This window comes from Oncorhynchus clarkii, chromosome 8 (assembly GCF_045791955.1).
Source record: "Oncorhynchus clarkii lewisi isolate Uvic-CL-2024 chromosome 8, UVic_Ocla_1.0, whole genome shotgun sequence".
NCBI lineage: Eukaryota > Metazoa > Chordata > Actinopteri > Salmoniformes > Salmonidae > Oncorhynchus > Oncorhynchus clarkii.
The window spans coordinates 5,780,343-5,806,713 of NC_092154.1; the positions used below are offsets into that span (position 1 = coordinate 5,780,343).

Genomic DNA, 26,371 nt, shown 5'->3' on the forward strand with positions numbered 1-26,371 from the left:
GGGTTTAATCAAACGTTCCATGGGTTTAAGTGATCACTGATAAAGAGCAGTTGGATTATGTAATTGTAAAACGTCTTAAAAGAGAAGAGAATCATACCTAAAGTAATGTGAGCATTGAGAAAAGCAATGACTTTATATGAACATGTATTGCAATGTGAAACATGCATTTCTAGAAGAAACACTGATTAAATTTGGTGTAAAAATAAAGTGACTGTTGTACTTAGTCAATTGAAAATATGCTTAGTTTTGAAACTGGCTTTTTGAGGATCTGTTTTCAATTTTATATTAAGAGTTGTGGAAATATACCACATACATGTGAAAATTGCACCAATGAGATTTAAAAATAAAATAAAAACATTTTAAACCAACCCCAAATCCTCACGTAGCCCAAACCCCAGAATTATCTCCAAAAGAAAGCTGGATGGATCTTGGATGGTTGGTGTAGATTCAATGGATCTCAAAAGAAGAAGAGACATCATTTCCCAAAAGGCCCTGCAGCTCTACTCGTCTTATAACCTATTCAGATGGAAAAGTACATAGATATGTGGCTGTTATATTTTGTACATCTCTTAAAAACAACTTAAAAGTGTGCCATGGTTCCGCTATAAAATGACATTTTTCAAGATTATATTGTCTGCATCTCAAATGCCACCCTATATAGTGCAGTACTACTGGTCAAAAGTAGTGCACTAGGCCTATATAGGGAATAGGGTTCAAATGGCACCCTATTCCCTATATAGTGCAGTACTACCCTGGTCAAAATTAGTGCACTAGGCCTATATAGGGAATAGGGTTCAAATGGCACCCTATTCCCTATATAGTGCAGTACTACTGGTCAAAAGTAGTGCACTAGGCCTATATAGGGAATAGGGTTCCATTTGAGATATAGCTACTCTTTCCCTGAACTTATTAACCCCCACCCCCCAATACCTGCCCTGCATTTACAATCAAAACAAACTAAAGACACTCAAATTTAGCTACCAAACATGTATGCAAATTAATTAACTGGCAAAAGCATAAAAGTTCAGTGGTCGCCATGGTTTCTATTCTGAGTGACAACACATTCCACCTGTCGTTCATAGAGGCCTTCAGTTTAAAAAATATTTTTAAAAAAAGGTCCCCAAGAATATCGTCTTTGCCCAAACGGTACCCTATTCTTATAGGGAATAGGTTGCCATTTTGGGCTGAACCCTATATCCTACAGGTCGCTTGGCATGGCAAAGATTTTATACAACGATATAAAAAAGGGGGAATAGACCTTTCTCAAGGGTGCATCCATTCATCCCGACAAAATAAAACTCCAGATCAAACTATACACGTGAAAAATGTCGAATCAAATCAACAAAGCATCAGGTGCTTATTCAGGCAGGATGATAATACATTTCAGAACAAATTGCAGATTGAACAGACATGCACGATTCACTCCTGGACTTGAAATCTGTGTATATTCTACATTGTTTTTTTTTTTAATGTTTCACTCCACTGAATGAGTCCCAGGTGTACATGGCTTTCAGAGAATAAGCTACCCTCGGTGCTCTCTCAGCACCACAACCCTGAATCCTTCCCCTGCTCATTCTTTTTGTTGTCATTATAGGGTATGTCCAAAACACCATCTTACTCCCTATACAGTGCACTACATTTGCAAGGAGCACTACGGGAGGGGGGAGACCAGGAGCCCTATGGGGGGGAAACCAGGAGCCCTATAGGAGGGGGGGGGGACCAGGAGCCCTATAGGAGGGGGGGAAACCAGGAGCCCTATAGGAGGGGGGGGGAAACCAGGAGCCCTATAGGAGGGGGGGGAAACCAGGAGCCCTATAGGAGGGGGGGGGGAAACCAGGAGCCCTATAGGAGGGGGGGGGGAAACCAGGAGCCCTGTAGGGGGGGGGGGGGACACCAGGAGCCCTGCAGGGGCTCTGGTAAGCAAAAAATTAAAAATGTAGAGCACTCGAGGAAATATGGTGGCATTTAAAAAACACACAAATATGAATTCTAGGAGGCTGTCCTTACTACTGAATAGTGGTGGTTCCAGGTGTGTAAGGGTCAAAATAAGAACACTGGAAGAGATCGAGACTGGCACACTGTCCAATAAAGGACTACAATTATTCCCGTTTTGCCTCAGGTTTTTGGATTTATTCCTTCTTTTTTGTCTCTCGACAGTACGCGGGTCTCCATCTCCTCCAGTCACAGCGCTAGTTTTGACGACGTTAGTCCGAAGATGGTGGAGATTGATCGGGTAAGCATTTGGCTGCTCTCCCCGGGCGGAGTGGTGATGCCTCTCTACTCGATGAGCTTCTTTGCCTTGAAGAAACGTCGCAGGTAGAAGACCTGCCAGGTGGCCAAGCCGATCAGACAGCACATAGAGAAGATGCTGAAGTACAGGACACGTGTGTTGGTGGACTCTGGAAGAAGGAGAACAGAGTGAGAAATATACTAACATTACAGAAGAGACTTGTTTTTTCTCCTCCAATTATATTCATTAGTATTTATTTGTAAACTTTATTGAGACTTTTGTTATACACACTTTATATAAATTGTGACTTGTTAGAGATGCGTAGGTGATTTTTACAATGAGCTAAGACTAAGCATTAGTGGGCCAATACATAACTCGAGAAATGTAACAGCAAGTTCCACAAGAATCATGCATGTATCGACAACAAATGGGGAGGTTTGTGTTTAAATTTGAGTTGCACAATCCTTTACCAAGTTAGGATCAGGCTAGAATACATTGTGGTACTACTTTATCGGTACAAGTGCTCTTCTTACCGTTGGTATCCCTCATCTCCTCCTCTCTCCTCTTCATGTAGGCAAAGTCGTTGACGATGGACTCCGATAGGTCCTCCAGCCGCCTTAGCTCCACCTCCAGGGGCTTCAGCTTCTCCACCTTGGCGATCTGATTGGACGAGAGACAACAACAACAACAATCAACCAACAACGCAACGCCACAATCCATCCCATGCCAGTAGGTGTTTATTGGATTGGATGTTTGATGGACAGGAACAAATGCATTCAATTGTTTTAAAAGTTTGAGAAATGTGAGTGGTCCTCTGTAGTTCAGTTGGTAGAGCATGGCACTTACAATGCCTGGAAAGTGGGTTTGATTCCTGGGATCAACCATATGTAAAAATGTATGCATGCATAACTGTAAATAACTTTAAAGTGTCTGTTAAATGGCATATATTTTATATTATATTATTCAAATGAAGCTTGGACTGTGCTGTGACCCAGTTTGTCCAGTTGGGGTCGCTCTTGAGCTATTCAGCAGTACTGCCAGACCGCAGCAGAGAACAGTTTGTGTTCCTGTTCATGTTGAACTAATCTGTCTGGTATGTAGAACGCTCTACCCGTCCTCCTGCTTTAGTTTAGCAAACGTATTGGATTCCCAAGCAGAGAATCTGGTCACACATGCTACAACTTTTTAAAAAAAAGGGAAATCGTTTAGTTCAGAACAGAACCCGTTATTATTTGTGTTCTGTTCCGACCAGCAAAATAAAGTTCTGAACCGGGTCGAACCACAAAAAAGTACTGGTCTATATCATTCCTTTCGGTTCCTTTTTAAACCTTATATATATATATATATATAGCTAGAGAGGCTTGCTGTGGAGTGAGTGCTGCTAGAGAAGCTTGCTGTGGAGTGAGTGCTGCTAGAGAAGCTTGCTGTGGAGTGAGTGCTGATTAGAGAAGCTTGCTGTGGAGTGAGTGCTGATTAGAGAAGCTTGCTATGGAGTGAGTGCTGATTAGAGAAGCTTGCTGTGGAGTGAGTGCTGCTAGAGAAGCTTGCTGTGGAGTGAGTGCTGCTTAGAGAAGCTTGCTGTGGAGTGAGTGCTGCTAGAGAAGCTTGCTGTGGAGTGGGTGCTGCTAGAGAAGCTTGCTGTGGAGTGAGTGCTGCTTAGAGAAGCTTGCTGTGGAGTGAGTGCTGCTAGAGAAGCTTGCTGTGGAGTGGGTGCTGCTAGAGAAGCTTGCTGTGGAGTGAGTGCTGCTTAGAGAAGCTTGCTGTGGAGTGAGTGCTGCTAGAGAAGCTTGCTGTGGAGTGAGTGCTGCTAGAGAAGCTTGCTGTGGAGTGAGTGCTGCTAGAGAAGCTTGCTGTGGAGTGGGTGCTGCTAGAGAAGCTTGCTGTGGAGTGGGTGCTGCTAGAGAAGCTTGCTGTGGAGTGAGTGCTGCTTAGAGAAGCTTGCTGTGGAGTGAGTGCTGCTAGAGAAGCTTGCTGTGGAGTGGGTGCTGCTAGAGAGGCTTGCTGTGGAGTGGGTGCTGCTAGAGAAGCTTGCTGTGGAGTGAGTGCTGCTAGAGAAGCTTGCTGTGGAGTGGGTGCTGCTAGAGAAGCTTGCTGTGGAGTGAGTGCTGCTAGAGAAGCTCGCTGTGGAGTGAGTGCTGCTAGAGAAGCTCGCTGTGGAGTGGGTGCTGCTAGAGAAGCTCGCTGTGGAGTGGGTGCTGCTAGAGAAGCTCGCTGTGGAGTGGGTGCTGCTAGAGAAGCTTGCTGTGGAGTGAGTGCTGCTTAGAGAAGCTTGCTGTGGAGTGAGTGCTGCTTAGAGAAGCTTGCTGTGGAGTGAGTGCTGCTTAGAGAAGCTTGCTGTGGAGTGGGTGCTGCTAGAGAAGCTTGCTGTGGAGTGAGTGCTGCTAGAGAAGCTTGCTGTGGAGTGGGTGCTGCTAGAGAAGCTTGCTGTGGAGTGGGTGCTGCTAGAGAAGCTTGCTGTGGAGTGAGTGCTGCTTAGAGAAGCTTGCTGTGGAGTGAGTGCTGCTAGAGAAGCTTGCTGTGGAGTGGGTGCTGCTAGAGAAGCTTGCTGTGGAGTGGGTGCTGCTAGAGAAGCTTGCTGTGGAGTGAGTGCTGCTAGAGAAGCTTGCTGTGGAGTGGGTGCTGCTAGAGAAGCTTGCTGTGGAGTGAGTGCTGCTAGAGAAGCTTGCTGTGGAGTGAGTGCTGCTAGAGAAGCTTGCTGTGGAGTGAGTGCTGCTAGAGAAGCTTGCTGTGGAGTGAGTGCTGCTAGAGAAGCTTGCTGTGGAGTGGGTGCTGCTAGAGAAGCTTGCTGTGGAGTGGGTGCTGCTAGAGAAGCTTGCTGTGGAGTGAGTGCTGCTAGAGAAGCTTGCTGTGGAGTGGGTGCTGCTAGAGAAGCTTGCTGTGGAGTGGGTGCTGCTAGAGAAGCTTGCTGTGGAGTGGGTGCTGCTAGAGAAGCTTGCTGTGGAGTGGGTGCTGCTAGAGAAGCTTGCTGTGGAGTGGGTGCTGCTAGAGAAGCTTGCTGTGGAGTGGGTGCTGCTAGAGAAGCTTGCTGTGGAGTGGGTGCTGCTAGAGAAGCTTGCTGTGGAGTGGGTGCTGCTAGAGAAGCTTGCTGTGGAGTGGGTGCTGCTAGAGAAGCTTGCTGTGGAGTGGGTGCTGCTAGAGAAGCTTGCTGTGGAGTGGGTGCTGCTAGAGAAGCTTGCTGTGGAGTGGGTGCTGCTAGAGAAGCTTGCTGTGGAGTGGGTGCTGCTAGAGAAGCTTGCTGTGGAGTGGGTGCTGCTAGAGAAGCTTGCTGTGGAGTGGGTGCTGCTAGAGAAGCTTGCTGTGGAGTGGGTGCTGCTAGAGAAGCTTGCTGTGGAGTGGGTGCTGCTAGAGAAGCTTGCTGTGGAGTGGGTGCTGCTAGAGAAGCTTGCTGTGGAGTGGGTGCTGCTAGAGAAGCTTGCTGTGGAGTGGGTGCTGCTAGAGAAGCTTGCTGTGGAGTGGGTGCTGCTAGAGAAGCTTGCTGTGGAGTGAGTAAACATAATCATTTGTATTGGAAAGTCATTAAAAGCAAATATTATTTTAATCGTAATGGAAGGCTAACACACTGTGCTGCCAGTCAGTGTTGGGTGCGAGGTGCAACTGACATTTTTAGGGTGTGTAGAGAGGGTGGAGATGGAGGCTTGAAGCGCTGGACATCTTGTGATGACATGTATTATCTGAATTATACCTCCAGAGGAACGGCTCCTATGGAGGAGCTTTGAATCCCTTTATAAACTTCAGAGTTGGTTTAACGTTGGATCAGAGCAAACGTTATCTTGTTCGCTCACAAGCTTCTGTGTTCAGAGCGGCACCAGAGTTAAAAACACATCTTACCTTTTTGTAGTTAATAAATCCAATGTGAAACGTGATAACTAGAGTATACTTAACTAACATGAAGAAGTCAATCCATTATTCTCCAATTAAAAGTATCTCCCTCTGAATTACGCTTGTAACGCCGTCAGTATGCTACAGTAACCTAGGCTCCAGAGGGGGGGGGGGGGGCTACAGTAACCTAGGCTCCAGAGAGGGGGGCTCCAGTAACCTAGGCTCCAAAGGGGGGGGGGGGGGGGGGGGGCTACAGTAACCTAGGCTCCAGAGGGGGGGCTACAGTAACCTAGGCTCCGGGGGGGGGTACAGTAACCTAGGCTCCAGAGGGGGGGCTACAGTAACCTAGGCTCCAGAGAGGGGGGGGGGGGGGGGCTACAGTAACCTAGGCTCCAGAGGGGAGGGGGGGCTACAGTAACCTAGGCTCCAGAGGGGAGGGGGGCTACAGTAACCTAGGCTCCAGGGGGGGGGGGGGGGGGGGGCTACAGTAACCTAGGCTCCAGAGAGGGGGGGGGGGGGGGCTACAGTAACCTAGGCTCCAGAGAGGGGGGGGGGGGGCTACAGTAACCTAGGCTCCAGAGAGGGGGGTGGGGGGGGCTACAGTAACCTAGGCTCCAGAGGGGAGGGGGGGCTACAGTAACCTAGGCTCCAGAGGGGAGGGGGGCTACAGTAACCTAGGCTCCAGGGGGGGGGGGGGGGGGGGGGGGGGGGGGGCTACAGTAACCTAGGCTCCAGAGAGGGGGGGGCTACAGTAACCTAGGCTCCAGAGGGGGGGGGGGCTACTACAGTAACCTAGGCTCCAGAGAGGGGGGGCTACAGTAACCTAGGCTCCAGAGGGGGGGCTACAGTAACCTAGGCTCCAGAGGGGGGGCTACAGTAACCTAGGCTCCAGAGGGGGGGCTACAGTAACCTAGGCATGCTGTACTGTAGAGTACTCACCAGTAGCTGGTGTCTGTTAAGGCATCCCCCTTCACGAGCCTCGAGCTCAGATCAGTATTAGATTCTCAATACAACCCTAGATATGATAACACACACACGGTACCAGCAGCTAGTCCAGCACACGCATTGTTTGATACCCAAATTACACTCCCTCGGCTGTTTCCTGAAGTCCACGATCACAGTATAGGGAATACAGTGATCGTGAACTTCAGGAGACAGCCGAGGGAGCACCACCCCCTGGTCAAATGAAAGACTTTGTCTCTACTCACCTCCTCGTAGTTCTTGGCCTCTACACCGTGCTTCATGTCCAGATTAACCAGCTGGTCGGGGACTCTCCCAGATCCTGGGTGACAGAACATACACCCTTATTCAGTACATTTCCATGCAAAGGCTTTAACTCCGCTCATTCAATAACAGCGAGCAATAACACCGGTTGTCAGGACTCGTTCCAGTCACGTGGGGGGTGCGTTCAGCAGGACGCAATGTTTTGTTTCACTCGGATAGAAATGGGATATGTTGAAATGTCTATCTGCATTGTTCAGCTACTGAAAGTTAACCATGCTCTAGATAATTTCCCAATCCACTGGTTTCTTGCACTTCACATTTCCAAATAATGAATCTCATGTCATATACAGTGTCAACGTTTATAATCACTATGTTAGCTGTGCATGGTTACACGGCGTCGTACTCTGGGTTGTCCTGAACACAATGAGCCTGTTTTGTTGTGTCACACACACACCTGAATCCTCTCAGGACTGCTTTCTAGGGGCACCAATGGGATGATCTGTTTCCCTGAATTACACATGAAAGCCTAACGCTGTAATATGTTTTATATAACTTAGCTAGTCATGTTGGCCATAGAATAAGCTTTCAAATTATGCCCACCTGACCCTGATTGGTGATTTATAAATGGTCTGTTTTAGGGTTGCCTAAACGACAGTTGTGGGGACGCTGGGTTGTGTCCCAAACAAAACAACTACAAGTGTCTTTTCTCTAGATCCTCGACGACTCAGCGAGGAGAGGCTCAAACAAAACAACTACAAGTGTCCTTTCTCTAGATCCTCGACGACTCAGCGAGGAGAGGCTCAAACAAAACAACTACAAGTGTCCTTTCTCTAGATCCTCGACGACTCAGCGAGGAGAGGCTCAAACAAAACAACTACAAGTGTCCTTTCTCTAGTTCCTCGACGACTCAGCGAGGAGAGCTCAAATAAAACAACTACAAGTGTCCTTTCTCTAGTTCCTCGACGACTCAGCGAGGAGAGGCTCAAACAAAACAACTACAAGTGTCCTTTCTCTAGTTCCTCGACGACTCAGCGAGAAGAGGCTCAAAAAAAGCAACGTATAGTTGAAGACTCTTCTTTGAGTCATAAAAGTGCATTGAAATGACTTAGGAACCGTGTACACTGGAGAGAGATGTGGGGCCACTTGGAGACACCAGTTTGTCTTCTCACTCAAACCGTGTCCTTTTTTTTGTCTTATGTTGCACCTACTCCACATTTCCCAGGAATATTATTTAGTTACTGAATGTATTCAGAATATTTTCAGATTTCGTTATATCAACAAATGTGGTGAAAAGTACAGAAAATGTAAAATGCACATTAAAATCAACAGTGTCATGTTTGCATTCAGTGTTGTCAGTTCACCTGACAAGACATATGGTTTAATAAGTTTCCCATATTATCCTAAATGTTTCTTTTTTTTTTTTCAATCGCTACCATGGTTACGTATTTTCATATTTCTTCTGTAAGAAACATTTCCATTTAACCCTATAGAGGCCAATTCCCCCGAGAGTAAAAGGGCTAAGAAAACAGCAGTGTTCCTTGGGGGGGGGGGGGGGGCGGGGCCAAATGTAGCATGTGCTGGCCAGCCTATACATGTGGTAGAGGGGTCAATGGAACACAGACCGCGGGGAGACAGAAGGAGGACGCCGGATTGGCGCACATTCAACAAATATGATCAAACATAATGTGGATTTATCAAATCTGCCATGATTTACGTATTGTAAAAGGCCCCCACAATGGGGTTACTAAAGTCCGATTTGGATATATTTGGCTGTTTTCTCTGCATAATATTTACAACTAGTACCTTTTTTAAGGTTTAGAAGAAGTGACTGCTAAATGCTAACTCCCATTCGTATAAGCTGGTTAGCATAGCTAGCATAAAGAAATCGGTGGTGGTGGCCAGTCGATTTCTATTTACAGTTGATCGGTAACGATGACATGAGCATGACATGAGCATTGGGTCAAGTTCCATTGACTTCTTGACCGCATCGAAGGCCTGAAATCTAGAACCTGTTTTGCTAACATTTCACTCCATGTACAGTGAATTCAGAAAGTATTCAGACCCCTGGATATTTTCCACATTTTGTTACCTTACAGCCTTAATCTAAAATGTATTATATTGGTTTTTTCTCCCCTCACCAATCTACACGCAACACCCTATAAATTATGAAGCAAAAACAGGTTAAACATCACATCTACATAATTATTCAGACCCCTTTCTCAGTACTTTGTTGAAGCACCTTAGGCAGCGATTACAGCCTCGAGTTCTCTTGGGTACGAAGCTACAAGCTTGGTACACATGTATTTGGAGAGTTTCTCCCATTCTTCTCTGCAGATCCTCTCATGACAGGTTGGATGTGAAGTGTTACTTGCAGAGCTATTTTCAGGTCTCTCCAGACATGTTCAAATCGGGTTCAAGTCCGGGCTCTGGCTGGGCCACTCAACGACATTCAGAGACTTGTCCCAAAGCCACTCCTGCATTGTCTTGGCTGTGTGCTTAGGGTAGTTGTCCTGTTGGAAGGTGAACCTTCGCCCCAGTCTGAGGGCCTGGGCTCGCTGTAGCAGGTTTTCATCAAAGATCTCTCTGTACTTTGTTCAGTAAATCTTTTGCTCGATCCTGACTAGTCTCCCAGTTCCTGCCGCTGAAAAACATCCCCACAGCATGATGCTGCCACCACCATGCGTCACTGTAGGGATGGTGCAAGGTTTCCTCAAAATGTGACACTTGGAATTCAGGCCAAAGAGTTCAATCTTGGTTTTATCAGACCAGAGAATCTTGTTTCTCATGGTCTGAGAGTCTTTAGCTGCCTTTTGACCAACTCCAAGCAGACTGTCATGTGCCTTTTACTGAGGAGTGGCTTCCGACTGGCCACTCAACCATAAAGGCCTGATTGGTGGAGTGCTGCAGAGATGGTTGTCCTTCTGGAAGGTTCTCCCATCTCCACAGAGGAACTAAAGAGCTCTGTCAGGGTGACCATCGAGTTCTTGGTCACCTCCCTGACCAAGGCCCTTCTCCCCCAATTGCGCAGTTTAGCCATGTGACCAGGAAGAGCCTTGGTGGTTCCAAACTTCTTCCATTTAACTTCTTCGATATAGGGGGCGCTCTTTTAATTTTTGGATGAAAAACGTTCACGTTTTAAACAAGACATTTTGTCACGAAAAGATGCTTGACTATGCATATAATTGACAGCTTTGGAAAGAAAACACTCTGACGTTTCCAAAACTGCAAAGATATTGTCTGTGAGTGCCACAGAACTGATGTTACAGGCGAAACCCAGATAAAAATCCAATCAGGAAGTGCCGCATTTTTTGAAACCGCCTCATTTCAATGACTCCTTATATGGCTATGGAGGAGCTAGGAGTCAGCTTACCTTTTCCACGTTTTCCCCAAGGTGTCTACAGCATTGTGACGTATTTGTAGGCATATCATTGGAAGATTGACCATAAGAGACTACATCTACCAGGTGGTCGCTCGGTGTCCTCCGTTGCAATTATTGCGTAATCTCCAGCTGCAGTATTTTTCCGTTTGCTTTTGATGAGAAGCCAGCTGCCACCACTGATAGATTATTGAATATGATATGTGAAAAACACCTTGAGGATGGATTCTAAACAACGTTTGCCATGTTTCTGTCAATATTATGGAGCTAATTTGTAAAAAAGTTCGGCGTTGTAAGTGACTGCATTTTCCGGTCTTTTTCTTAGCCAAACGTGATGAACAAAACGGAGCTATTTCGTCTATACGAATAATCTTTTGGGAAAAAATGAACATTTGCTATCTAACTAAGAGTCTCGTCATTGAAAACATCCAAAGTTCTTCAAAGGTAAATGATTTTATTTGAAGGCTTTTCTTGTTTTTGTGAAAATGTTGCCTGCTGAATGCTAGGCTTAATGCTATGCTATCAATACTCTTACACAAATGCTTGTGTAGCTTTGGTTGAAAAGCATATTTTGAAAATCTGAGATGACAGTGTTGTTAACAAAAGGCTAAGCTTGTGTTTCAATATATTTATTTCATTTCATTTGTGATTTTCATGAATAGGAAACGTTGCGTAATGGTAATGAGCTTGAGGCTATGATTACGCTCCCGGACACGGGATTGCTTGACGCTAGAGGTTAAGAATGATGGAGGCCACTGTGTTGGTGGGGACCTTCAATGCTGCAGAAATATTTTGGTACACTTCCCCAGATCTGTGCCTCGACACAATCCTGTCTCTGAGCTCTATGGACAATTCCTTTGACCTCATGGGTTGGTTTTTGCTCTGACATGCACTGTCAACTGTGGGACCTTATATAGACAGGTGTGTGCCTTTCCAAATCATGTCCAATCAATTGAATTTACCACAGGTGGACTCCAAGTTGTAGAAACATCAAGGATGATCAATGGAAACAGGATGCACCTGAGCTCAATTTCTAGTCTCAAAGCAAAGGGTCTGAACACTTATGTAAATAAGCAATTTCTTTTTTGTATATATTTGCAAAAAAATAAAATAAACTGTTTTTCGCTTTGTCATTATGGGATATTGATAAGGAAAAAAATATTTAATCAATTTTAGAATAATTTTGAAACAGTCAAGGGGTCTGAATACTTTCCCGAATGGATAGCATTACAAAGAGTGGCAAGGAGTGGAATGATAACTCAGACTGGTATTCAGGCTAGCTACTCATTTGTTAACAATTTGTCACAAGACACTACTTGTGGATGGCATAATGCAGTTCAACTATCAATTACATTGAGCAGTGCCTGCTCTTTGCAAACATCTAGGCGAAGGAGTACCATCACTCTCCGTGACACAGAAGAAAAACTATACACATTATCTATGTCCCAAATGCCACCCTATTCCCCATTTAGGGAACTACTTTTGACCAGGGCTCATAGGTCCTCTGGTCAAAAGTAGTGCACTTAAATAGGGAGCCATTTTGGGACGTAGACTGACTTACCCATTGGTGACTTGCTCTCAAAGCACACTTCAAACATGTCATAATCTTCTGTTGTGAAGGCAAACTTCCCTTTCGTTGCATCTTCCTTCAAGTAGAGGATGTGTCCCGATGAGTCTGTGATCTAAAAACAGGTGACAATAACAAAATGACATAAATAAAAAAGTTAAGAGAGATACATCACACGTTATGACAGCTGCTGTATCATGGCAGTTGCTGTGGGCAATGTTATGTTTACTTAAATGACGTGTAATGAAAATAACTCACACACTTAATGTGCTAAATGTAACAGTATAACTTTAGACCGTCCCCTCGCCCATACCCGGGCTCGAACCAGGGACCCTCTGCACACATCAACAACAGTCACCCACGAAGCATCGTTACCCATCGCTCCACAAAAGCCACGGCAAATGATATACCTATTTTAAATCCTGCGTTCCCTGTGCTGACATCCACATGATACATCTACAGCATGCTAACATAGCTAGCCTAGCTAGCAGGTTACACGTATCACAGAGTGGATGTTGGGGGGGGGGGGGGGGGTTAAGACTGACGTGTAACATCCTGAATGAATGTTCACCAACTCAACTGACACTAAAACATTAAAAATGGAGTTAGCAACACAATAACAGTTAGCTCTGATCTGCACATTTTTTCCCATCTCCTTTACACATGTAATACTTCATGAACTTGGTTTGATAAATGTACAATCCTACCTATTTAATGTCAACAAACACATTTTCACAGGGTAAGAACCAGGAAGGATGTGTCACAGGCCCAATCAGGCTAACGTTAGCTAGCAAAGCTAACCATAGCTAGCAAAGCTAACCATAGCTAGCAAAGCTAACCATAGCTAGCAAAGCTAACCATAGCTAGCTACAAACTAACAACAGTTGTGAACAAGACTTTAAAATAATTTATCCGCTATTGGAAGAAAATACACACAGATAACAGGGCGCTGAGGTTATCATATCCACGTATTGCATTTCGTTGTGATAACGTTACTTCTCATCGGGAAATAATATGACCGAACTACGTTTTGGGCCTTCAATGCTAACAGTTAGCAGCTAACTAGCTTAGCCGAGCAACGTCGGTATTACCAAACATCATCTAACTCACCTTCAGGTTGGTTTTAGTGTTGGACTCGTCGTTGATATCATACTCCCCCGTGACGAGCACGTCTTTGTGAATCTCTTCCCGTAGACATTTTCTTGAATTTACAGGTAGAAAGAAAGAAATAGAAAATACCGATTCAATGAGAACAGGTAAAAGCAGTAAGGCAGCGAACCGAGCCATGGCTACAAGCCGAATAAAACACGAGCGACAGCTGCAGCTCCGCTGAAGAGCTCCCTCTTACACCTCGGATTTCTCCACAGCGCCGCAGCTGTCAGGGAGGGCTGCTGACAGTTTGGTCAGATAGATAGATAGATAGATAGATAGATAGATACCATAGATACATAGAGTCCATAGATACATAGAGTCCATAATAAAGCGCCTATAAAATCATATCTATCTATTATAATTTGGGGGTGGGGGTGCTTATATTTGTCAAGTGTTTTGGCATAACTAAACTCTCCTTGAAACACCTGGAGTGGAGTGGGATCACAGCCCAGGTCACCATTGTACAGCAATTATGTTTAGTGCCTTGCTCAAGGTCACAGTCGGCTCCGGTATTCAAACTAGCAACCTTTCGGTTATTGGCCCAATGATCTAACCTCGAGGCTACCTGCCACCCTTTATCTATCTAGGCCTGTATTGGCCTCATTTGAAACTGTATTTTATCACTCTTTTGACAGTAGCTACGTGGTCCTACCAGTTAACTGAATAATGAATTAACCATGTTTGGTGAAAAGTAGCATTTCATGTGATTACGTAATGACCTAACAAACCAGAGAGTACAGTAAGTGGTTAATCCTCAACAGCATTACACAACAGGACGTATCACATTCACAGTTACTGGGTATCCTGAAGATCCCCAAAGCTATTATTTTGTTGTCAGCAGCAGCTCAGGGATTACCCAATTAGGATTGATGGAGCTGTCCGGTTTCCAGGGAAACCTCCGCTTCCGGATCCCCTAGAGAAGACCCAGCACTCCAGTCGGGCCCGCTAAGAGCAGAGGCTGTCACTGAGTGAACACTAATCATTAGACAGCTAAAGCTGTGTCTCCCACTGGTGTTACGGCTGTACGTCAATTCACCCCTCTGAATTTGTCACTCTCACTGCCACTATTCTGAATTGCCATTACCCCTGTTTGATGGTATTTAAACTCTATTTATCCAGGTTAGTCTCGCTGATTTAGATCAGATCTATTTTACCACACGAGAGGCCTGCTATTCTGCTGTCAAAATTCCCTAAATGAAATGGTAGTGACCTGCCATTTCCACCAAAGACAAGTAAAGCTACTGACCTTCCACTTCTACGAGAGCCATAGATAAAGCTACTGGTCGGCCTCTGTAGAGCCATAGATAAAGCTACTGACCTGCCTCTATAGAGCCATAGATAAAGCTACTGATCTGCCTCCATAGAGCCATAGATAAAGCTACTGATCTGCCTCTATAGAGCCATAGATAAAGCTACTGACCTGCCTCTATAGAGCTATAGATAAAGCTACTGATCTGCCTCCATAGAGCCATAGATAAAGCTACTGACCTGCCTCTATAGAGCCATAGATAAAGCTACTGACCTGCCTCTATAGAGCCATAGATAAAGCTACTGATCTGCCTCCATAGAGCCATAGATAAAGCTACTGACCTGCCTCTATAGAGCCATACAGCTACTGACCTGCCTCTATAGAGCCATAGATAAAGCTACTGACCTGCCTCTATAGAGCCATAGATAAAGTTACTGACCTGCTTCTATAGAGCCATAAAGCTACTGACCTGCCTCTATAGAGCCATAGATAAAGCTACTGACATGCCTCTATAGAGCCATAGATAAAGCTACTGACCTGCCTCTATAGAGCCATAAAGCTACTGACCTGCCTCTATAGAGCCATAAAGCTACTGACCTGCCTCTATAGAGCCATTGATAAAGCTACTGACCTGCCTCTATAGAGCCATAAAGCTACTGACCTGCCTCTATAGAGCCATAGATAAAGCTACTGATCTGCCTCCATAGAGCCATAGATAAAGCTACTGACCTGCCTCTATAGAGCCATACAGCTACTGACCTGCCTCTATAGAGCCATAGATAAAGCTACTGACCTGCCTCTATAGAGCCATAGATAAAGTTACTGACCTGCTTCTATAGAGCCATAAAGCTACTGACCTGCCTCTATAGAGCCATAGATAAAGCTACTGACATGCCTCTATAGAGCCATAGATAAAGCTACTGACCTGCCTCTATAGAGCCATAAAGCTACTGACCTGCCTCTATAGAGCCATAAAGCTACTGACCTGCCTCTATAGAGCCATTGATAAAGCTACTGACCTGCCTCTATAGAGCCATAAAGCTACTGACCTGCCTCTATAGAGCCATAAAGCTACTGACCTGCCTCCATAGAGCCATAGATAAAACCACTGACCTGCCTCCATAGAGCCATATATAAAGCTACTGACCTGCCTGTATAGAGCCATAAAGCTACTGACCTGCCTCTATAGAGCCATATATAAAGCTACTGACCTGCTTCTATAGAGCCATAAAGCTACTGACCTGCCTCTATAGAGCCATAGATAAAGTTACTGACCTGCCTCTATAGAGCCATTGATAAAGCTACTGACCTGCTTCTATAGAGCCATAAAGCTACTGACCTGCCTCTATAGAGCCATTGATAAAGCTACTGACCTGCCTGTATAGAGCCATAAAGCTACTGACCTGTCTCCATAGAGCCATAGATGAAGCTACTGACCTGCCTCTATAGAGCCATAGATAAAGCTACTGACCTGCCTCTATAGAGCCATAGATAAAGCTACTGACATGCCTCCACAGAGCCATAGATAAAGCTACTGACCTGCCTCTATAGAGCCATAAAGCTACCGACCTGCCTCTATAGAGACAGTATATAGCTCTGGTTTTCAACCTGGGAGTGATGAGGGTAATAGAGCACTTATGACCTGTTACGACCTGCTATGACCAGATACGAGCTGTTATGACCTCTCTAATCCCTTGGTCCTATGACAAATGTCATTGTCAGAGCCAGAGGTTGAGGATTATGACACCTCTCACTAGGAGTGGATGGCGGGATGACGTCTATCGTGTCTCCACACCCTCTAGGTAATGGCCCTCCCTACCTGAGACCGTGTCGGTGACCTTTATTGCAGGAGCTCCTATACAAACAAACTACAACTGGAGAGACTCTAGACATTGATACTGCGTGTCATTCAGGATGAAGCAATAGTGCTGTGGATACTGTATATAATACACTTCAACAGCAGAAACCAGACTGGTCATGCGTGGTAATTGCATTGTGACTTCCTTGGAAAAGGTTTATTTTTATACAGCCCCCTATATATGAATGTTAACAGAGGTCCAAATGGGTCTGCTTTCTTGTCTGTCTCAAATATGACGTGGACATCATCTCCTATGACAGCATGTATGAGAAATATGGTTCATTCATAGGAAATATTGACACGTGACGCAAATCCCACATTGTCATTATACATTTATATATGAGACATTACCAACTGTGACCTGTGGTGGGTTGTTTTCTTAGTGCGTGAATCTATTTAAGATCATCCTCAAACAGACATACAGACACAGGAGGAGAGGCTGAGGCAACTGCTATTGGATTTCTGACGAATTCATCCATGTCCTGACTCCTGGGAGTTGAGAGGAGCCAAACGATGAGGATGGGGCTACCATGAAGATGAAGAGGAACCAAACGATGAGGATGGGGAGATGGAGAGGAACCAAACGATGAGGATGGGGAGATGGAGAGGAACCAAACGATGAGGATGGGGAGATGGAGAGGAGCCAAACGATGAGGATGGGGAGATGGAGAGGAGCCAAACGATGAGGATGGGGAGATGGAGAGGAGCCAAACGATGAGGATGGGGAGATGGAGAGGAGCCAAACGATGAGGATGGAGAGATGGAGCGGAACCAAACGGAGATGCTTGTTGTCGTGGCACAAAGACGAATTCAGTTCTCCCTCTCATCACTGCACTCTCTCTCTCTCCCTTCTTCTCCCTCCCTCTTCTCTTCCCTACCCCTCTTTCTATCTCTCTCTACTCCACCCTCTCTCTTCTCTTCCCTACCCCTCTTTCTATCTCTCTCTACTCCACCCTCTCTCTTCTCTTCCCTACCCCTCTTTCTATCTCTCTCTACTCCACCCTCTCTCTTCTCTTCCCTACCCCTCTTTCTATCTCTCTCCACTCCACCCTCTCTCTTCTCTTCCCTACCCCTCTTTCTATCTCTCTCTACTCCACCCTCTCTCTTCTCTTCCCTACCCCTCTATCTCTCTCTACTCCACCCTCTCTCTTCTCTTCCCTACCCCTCTTTCTATCTCTCTCCACTCCACCCTCTCTCTTCTCTTCCCTACCCCTCTTTCTATCTCTTCTCTTCCCTACCCCTCTTTCTATCTCTCTCTACTTCCCCCCTCTCTACCTCCCCTCTCTGTCTTATCCTTTTCCCCCTCCACCCCCTCCTTTTATTTTGTTCCTTTTTTCTCAGGCAGACGCTACTGCCTGCTTCCTCCCCTGGGTTGCAGCATCGACGCAGGTTGGCGTCAGAGAGGTCTAATTTTACTGCTGTTGATGCTGATGTTAAAAGAAGCGACGAGCACCTGCTATTACTGCCGCCGCTCCTTCTCCTCGGGGCTGGCAAGGCATATTAATAGAGTGATGAATAACACACTGATGGAGCTGAAGACAAGGCATACTAATAGAGTGATGAATAACACACTGATGGAGCTGAAGACAAGGCATATTAATAGAGTGATGAATAACACACTGATGAAGCTGAAGACAAGGCATATTAATAGAGTGATGAATAACACACTGATGGAGCTGAGAGCAAGGCATATTAATAGAGTGATGAATAACACACTGATGGAGCTGAGAGCAAGGCATATTAATAGAGTGATGAATAACACACTGATGGAGCTGAAGACAAGGCATATTAATAGAGTGATGAATAACACACTGATGAAGCTGAAGACAAGGCATATTAATAGAGTGATGAATAACACACTGATGAAGCTGAAGACAAGGCATATTAATAGAGTGATGAATAACACACTGATGGAGCTGAGAGCAAGGCATATTAATAGAGTGATGAATAACATACTGATGGAGCTGAAGACAAGGCATATTAATAGAGTGATGAATAACACACTGATGGAGCTGAGAGCAAGGCATATTAATAGAGTGATGAATAACATACTGATGGAGCTGAAGACAAGGCATATTAATAGAGTGATGAATAACACACGGATGGAGCTGAGAGCAAGGCATATTAATAGAGTGATGAATAACACACGGATGGAGCTGAAGACAAGGCATATTAATAGAGTGATGAATAACACACGGATGGAGCTGAAGACAAGGCATATTAATAGAGTGATGAATAACACACAGATGGGGCACTGAGCACTGACGACATGAAGAGGATTGGGCCAATAGGTCTAGTCTCTCATACGCCAAAACAAGGATGCTTGTGATTGAATCTGAGGAGTTCTATCAAGAGATTTGAGCAGATATTTACTAACACGGCTAGAGGGAAAACTATACCATCAATATTGGTGCAGGGTTAGCAGGTAGCCTATAGCATCAATATTGGTGCAGGGTTAGCAGGTAGCCTATAGCATCAATATTGGTGTAGGGTTAGCAGGTAGCCTATAGCATCAATAATGTTGCAGGGTTAGCAGGTAGCCTATAGCATCAATATTGGTGCAGGGTTAGCGGGTAGCCTATAGCATCAATATTGGTACAGGGTTAGCAGGTAGCCTGTAGCCTCAATATTGGTGCAGGGTTACAGAGTAGCATATAGCGTCGGTGTTGCAATCTACTGCAAAGATAGCCTGCAGAGTTCTGTCCTACTATCCAGGTCTGTACCCAAACAATTTGAACTTCTACTTTTAAAAATCCACCTCTCTAAAAACAAGTCTCTCACCGTTGCCGCCTGCTATAGACCACCCTCTGCCCCCAGCTGTGCTCTGGACACCATATGTGAACTGATTGCCCCCCATCTATCTTCAGAGCTTGTGCTGCTAGGCGACCTAAACTGGAACATGCTTAACACCCCGGCCATCCTACAATCTAAGCTTGATGCCCTCAATCTCACACAAATTATCAATGAACCTACCAGGTACCACCCCAAAGCCGTAAACACGGGCACCCTCATAGATATCATCCTAACCAACTTGCCCTCTAAATACACCTCTGCTGTTTTCAACCAAGATCTCAGCGACCACTGCCTCATTGCCTGCATCCATAATGGGTCAGCGGTCAAACGGCCTCCACTCATCACTGTCAAACGCTCCCTAAAACACTTCAGCGAGCAGGCCTTTCTAAACAACCTGGCCGGGGTATCCTTAGAAAAAGCCAAGGCTAGCTTTTTCAAGCAGAAATTTGCTTCCTGCAACACAAACTCAAAAAAGTTCTGGGACACTGTAAATTCCATGGAGAATAAGAACACCTCCTCCCAGCTGCCCACTGCAGTAAAGATAGGAAACACTGTCACCACCGATAAATCCACTATAATTGAGAATTTCAATAAGCATTTTTCTACAGCTGGCCATGCTTTCCACCTGGCTACCCCTACCCCGGTCAACAGCACTGCACCCCCCACAGCAACTCGCCCAAGCCTTCCCCATTTCTCCTTCTCCCAAATCCAGTCAGCTGATGTTCTGAAAGATCTGCAAAATCTGGACCCCTACAAATCAGCCGGGCTAGACAATCTGGACCCTTTCTTTCTAAAAATGATCTGCCGAAATTGTTGCCACCCCTATTACCAGCCTGTTCAACCTCTCTTTCGTATTGTCTGAAATTCCCAAAGATTGGAAAGCAGCCGCGGTCATCCCCCTCTTCAAAGGGGGGGACACTCTTGACCCAAACTGCTACAGACCTAAATCTATCCTACCCTGCCTTTCTAAGGTTTTCGAAAGCCAATTCAACAAACAGATTACCGACCATTTCGAATTCCAACATACCTTCTCCGCTATGCAATCTGGTTTCAGAGCTGGTCATGGGTGCACCTCTGCCACGCTCAAGGTCCTAAACGATATCTTAACCGCCATCGATAAGAAACAATACTGTGCAGTCGTATTCATTGACCTGGCCAAGGCTTTCGACTCTGTCAATCACCCCATCCTCATCGGCAGACTCGACAGCCTTGGTTTCTCAAATTATTGTCTCGCCTGGTTCACCAACTACTTATCTGATAGAGTTCAGTGTGTCAAATCGGAGGGTCTGTTGTCCGGGCCTCTGGCAGTCTCTATGGGGGTGCCACAGGGTTCAATTCTTGGACCGACTCTCTTCTCTGTATATGTCAATGATGTCGCTCTTGCTGCTGGTGAGTCTCTGATCCACCTCTACGCAGACGACACCATTCTGTATACTTCTGGCCCTTCTTTGGACACTGTGTTAACAACCCTCCAGGCAAGCTTCAATGCCATACAACTCTCCTTCCGTGGCCTCCAATTGCTCTTAAATACAAGTAAAACTAAATGCATGCTCTTCAACCGATCGCTGCCTGCACCTGCCCGCCTGTCCAACATCATTACTCTGGACGGCTCTGACTTAGAATATGTGGACAACTACAAATACCTAGGTGTCTGGTTAGACTGTAAACTCTCCTTCCAAACTCACATCAAACATCTCCAATCCAAAGTTAAATCTAGAATTGGCTTCCTATTTCGCAACAAAGCATCCTTCACTCATGCTGCCAAACACCCTTGTAAAACTGACCATCCTACCAATCCTCGACTTCGGCGATGTCATTTACAAAATAGCCTCCAATACCCTACTCAATAAATTGGATGCATCACAGTGCCATTCATTTTGTTACCAAAGACCCATATACTACCCACCACTGCGACCTGTACACTCTCGTTGGCTGGCCCTCGCTTCACACTCGTCACCAAACCCACTGGCTCCAGGTCATCTACAAGACCCTGCTAGGTAAAGTCCCCCCTTATCTCAGCTCGCTGGTCACCATAGCAGCACCCACCTGTAGCACGCGCTCCAGCAGGTATATCTCTCTAGTCACCCCCAAAACCAATTATTTCTTTGGCCGCCTCTCCTTCAAGTTCTCTGCTGCCAATGACTGGAACGAACTACAAAAATCTCTGAAACTGGAAACACTTATCTCCCTCACTAGCTTTAAGCACCAGCTGTCAGAGCAGCTCACAGATTACTGCACCTGTACATAGCCCATCTATAATTTAGCCTAAACAACTACCTCTTTCCCTACTGTATTTATTTATTTTGCTCCTTTGCACCCCATTATTTTTATTTCTACTTTGCACATTCTTTCACTGCAAATCTACCATTCCAGTGTTTTACTTGCTATATTGTATTTACTTCGCAACCTTGGCCTTTTTTTTTGCCTTTACCTCCCTTATCTCACCTCATTTGCTCACATCGTATATAGACTTATTTTTCTACTGTATTATTGACTGTATGTTTGTTTTACTCCATGTGTAACTCTGTGTCGATCTGCTTTGCTTTATCTTGGCCAGGTCGCAATTGTAAATGAGAACTTGTTCTCAACTTGCCTACCTTGTTAAATAAAGGTGTTCTCAACTAGCCTACCTGGTTAAATAAAGGTGTTCTCAACTAGCCTACCTGGTTAAATAAAGGTGTTCTCAACTAGCCTACCTGGTTAAATAAAGGTGTTCTCAACTAGCCTACCTGGTTAAATAAAGGTGTTCTCAACTAGCCTACCTGGTTAAATAAAGGTGAAATAAATCAAATAAATAAAAATATTGGTGCAGTTTAACCCTTAACAGTTGGATCAATCATTAAACTTCTCTGAGAGAGTTCTTTGGAAGAATACACATTAAGGAGATAGAGATAAGGTGAAGCAATAAAGAACCACTGTGAAACATATGTCTTTGTGACTAGTGCACAAAAGGGTGTGTCTATGACAGAACAGTCAGTGAGAGCAGTACATTGCGTCTTTCAGTGTGTGATTGCCGACTTCCTCTCACCGACCCGCCCTCCTCTACGTTCACTAGAGCACGCACAAAGCATTTCCTGAGCACAGGCATTGAGCAAACTGCCTCCGTTAAGTATATACAAGGGAAATATAGGGGACATAGGAAATGAGCGAATGGGTTTGAATAGATGGCTGGTGCTGGGGTAGGAAGGGGGTGGATGAGAGTACATCAGTACATGAGAGTAATATGATATGCTGCAGTGACAGAGATGTGTGATATATAGGCCTAGGTATTATATGTCTAACATAGTTGTCGTTTATGCACCTACACAATTCCCAATATGGCCCTCAATTCCTAATCTGGCCCTCAATTCCTAATCTGGCCCTCAATTCCTAATCTGGCCCTCAATTCCCAATCTGGCCCTCAATTCATAATCTGGCCCTCAATTCCCAATCTGGCTCTCAATTCATAATCTGGCCCTCAATTCCTAATCTTGCCCTCAAATCCCAATCTGGCCCTCAATTCCCAATCTGGCCCTCAATTCATCATCTGGCCCTCAATTCCCAATCTGGCCCTCAATTCCTAATCTAGCCCTCAATTCCCAATCTGGCCCTCAATTCCCAATCTGGCCCTCAATTCCCAATCTGGCCCTCAATTCCCAATCTGGCCTATCATGGCCACCTAATCATCCCAAACTTCCAATTGTCTCATTCATCCCCTCTCTTCCTGCTGTAAACGAGAATATGTGCTCAAGTCAATTTACCTGGTAAAATAAGGGTGAATAATAAATAAATCCCACCCGACTCTTCCTCTTTTATAGCCTATGGATCATGATATGGGATTCACATTTACATTATTCTTATACGTGCCATGGTCAAAGGCACACTGGTAGATGTTTTATCTAGTCGGCTCATGGGATTCAAACCAGTCTACCTTTCGGTTACTTACTCAACACTCTTAAATTGCTAGGCTACCTGGCACCTGTAATGATAGGGTTGCTAGGCTACCTGGCACCTGTAATGATAGGGTCGCTAGGCTACCTGTAATGATAGGGTCGCTAGGCTACCTGGCACCTGTAATGATAGGGTCGCTAGGCTACCTGTAATGATAGGGTCGCTAGGCTACCTGCCACCTGTAATGATAGGGTCGCTAGGCTACCTGCCCCCTGTAGTGATAGGGTCGCTAGACTACCTGGCACCTGTAATGATAGGGTCGCTAGGCCACTTTGACAACTGTAATGATAGGGTCGCTAGGCTACCTGCCACCTGTAATGATAGGGTCGCTAGGCTACCTGCCACCTGTAGTGATAGGGTCGCTAGGCTACCTGTAATTATAGGGTCGCTAGGCTACCTGCCACCTGTAATGATAGGGTTGCTAGGCTACCTGGCACCTGTAATGATAGGGTCGCTAGGCTACCTGTAATGATAGGGTCGCTAGGCTACCTGGCACCTGTAAGGATAGGGTCGCTAGGCTACCTGTAATGATAGGGTCGCTAGGCTACCTGTAATGATAGGGTCGCTAGGCTACCTGCCACCTGTAATGATAGGGTCGCTAGGCTACCTGCCACCTGTAATGATAGGGTCGCTAGGCTACCTGCCACCTGTAGTGATAGGGTCGCTAGGCTACCTGTAATTATAGGGTCGCTAGGCTACCTGCCACCTGTAATGATAGGGTTGCTAGGCTACCTGGCACCTGTAATGATAGGGTCGCTAGGCTACCTGTAATGATAGGGTCGCTAGGCTACCTGGCACCTGTAAGGATAGGGTCGCTAGGCTACCTGTAATGATAGGGTCGCTAGGCTACCTGCCACCTGTAATGATAGGGTCGCAAGGCTACCTGCCCCCTGTAGTGATAGGGTCGCTAGACTACCTGGCACCTGTAATGATAGGGTCACTAGGCTACTTGGCACCTGTAATGATAGGGTCGCTAGGCTACCTGCCACCTGTAGTGATAGGGTCGTTGGCTACCTGTAGTGATAGGGTCGCTAGGCTACCTGCCACCTGTAATGATAGGGTCGCTAGGCTACCTGGCACCTGTAATGATAGGGTCGCTAGGCTACCTGGCACCTGTAGTGATAGGGTCGCTAGGCTACCTGGCACCTGTAGAGATAGGGTCGCTAGGCTACCTGCCACCTGTAATGATAGGGTCGCTAGGCTACCTGTAGTGATAGGGTCGCTAGGCTACCTGCCACCTGTAATGACAGGGACTGGCGCCACAGAATGGACTCCAAAGTCAAGTATAGCATAATAAACCTCCTACTCATCATGGTACCGAGCAGGGTTGGGGTCAGTTGCAATTTAAATTCCAGTCAATTCAGGATGTGCACTGAAATTCCAATTCTCTTCTATGCTTTTCAATTGGGAAAAGTGGAATTTGATTTCCTTTCTGAATTGACTGACTGGAATTTAAATTCATTTGACCCCCAACCCTGGTACAGACTTCTAGGGGCAATCTGAGCTTGCAACTTTGCTGTCCTAATCCGTTTTCTTCTGGCTTTTGTTCATTTAGTTTAGTTTATTTGGTTTTTATAAATGCTTGAGTAACTCTCTGCTGTTCCCAGTTTGCCATATGAATGAAGAGACATTCTCTACAGTGTGACCAGACTGTGTGGCCTGCATACCTTAATAAGACCAGCATCAGAGGAAACTAGAGTAGGATTGTGGGGTGTATGAATAATTCAATAAAACATAGCTTTGCTCTTAAAACGGAAGTCTTCTTACTCAGACCATCACTCTAGTTCACTGTTATATCTGCCTGTGGCCCTACTTTGTCCATTATGCCCAGACTAGTAGACATAGTGTAGAGGTTTCTGCTTTCAAATGCAGCATTTCAAATATAGACCAACAGCAGCCCCATTTTCTTGAGAACTTTTCTTCTCTTGTTCAAATGTTAGACCAGGGCTCTCCTACCCTGTTCCCAGAGAGCTACTGTCCTGTAGGTTTATACCAGGGCTCTCCAACCCTGTTCCTGGAGAGCTACTGTCCTGTATGTTTGCACCAGGGCTCTCCAACCCTGTTCTGAGGTGTTCCTCATATTTGTCCTGTTTACAAAAAAATAAAAAGCATTTTACCAAGAAACCATTTCAGGCTATCAATCAAATTAGAGTAGCTAGACTGTCTGACTATCTTAGCAGGCATATCTGCTGGAAAAGTTGAGACTTTAGAAAAGCAAGCAATAACTAAATGTAATGAAATTCCTTTCAGTCTTTTACCCAGATTTTAGCAGAGATGCAGAGAAGCATATTTTGTTTTTTAATAAAGAACCACAAGTCAGGATACAGACAGCTCAAAAGGTGTGCTTAGATATGTAATAATATATATATATATATAGCATTAAAAATAATGATTATGACTCTAGATTGCAGGAAAATGCTGTTTCAAGTGTTTGAAAAATGCTAAATTCTCCAATTTACTTAAAGGGGAATAACTCCCTGGACCCACTTCCAGCCATTATCACATAACTTGTGCCCCCTCTGATCTTATGCAACATTATATAAATCCCTTTAGATGGTCAGAAATAGACCTACATTCTGCAGGTGGACTTAAACAAAAATCCAGTTGTTTGATCATGCGAAAACTGCAGCTGTTGTTGCTCTAATATTATCCGACATGGCACGTTGTGTTCCTGACTGGGACGTATAGATAGATCTGTTACAGTAGTAGGCTAGGCTGTAGCTATATCAAGCAGACGTGCATCTAGTCCTACTGACTGTAGCCTAAAGCATGAGCTTCATAAATGAGTGAAGAAATATTAGAAAATAGACCATCTTCATGGTCCGACATTATTTAGCTGGATTCCTAATAAATTACCTCCAAATGCGGTTTGCTGTAAACATCCGTCTCTTGCCCAGAGGCGCTATCCCTAGTAGCCGAACGCATGATCGAAGATGTCAATATTCACCATTTTAGAGACAAAGTTGCTCGAGCAAATAGATTGTAAAGTGCAAAATAACTGATTGCCAATTCGATTGAACTTCAACGCGCAAAAGTATGTTCCAGAAATCATTTCTAGCGGGGTTGGTTGAGGCAGCAATTTCTATATTTGGGCACGGAAAAGAACGTCACAGCGACAGCGTTCGGTGTCAAGTTAGAAGAAAAAAAAAGAAACGTTTAAGCACGCACAGACG

General features: G+C 45.2%; 1 protein-coding gene across 2 annotated transcripts; it reads right to left on the bottom strand.

Moving 5' to 3' along the window:
* Positions 1-1,103: 1,103 nt before the first annotated feature.
* Positions 1,104-26,267, bottom strand: LOC139414887 (transmembrane emp24 domain-containing protein 10-like). 2 transcript variants are annotated; one of them, XM_071162485.1, is made up of 6 exons: positions 26,055-26,267; positions 13,327-13,417; positions 12,211-12,331; positions 7,258-7,331; positions 2,764-2,890; positions 1,104-2,399 (listed from the first exon to the last, which is right to left on the bottom strand). In XM_071162485.1, the coding sequence occupies exons 1-6, from the start codon at positions 26,078-26,080 to the stop codon at positions 2,278-2,280; spliced, it is 561 nt and encodes a 186-aa protein (XP_071018586.1). In that variant the 5' UTR covers positions 26,081-26,267; the 3' UTR covers positions 1,104-2,277. The 2 variants fall into 2 exon arrangements, with proteins under 2 accessions (XP_071018586.1, XP_071018585.1); XM_071162484.1 differs by lacking the exon at positions 26,055-26,267 and having other exon boundaries at positions 13,327-13,575.
* Between the last annotated feature and the right edge of the window lie 104 nt (positions 26,268-26,371).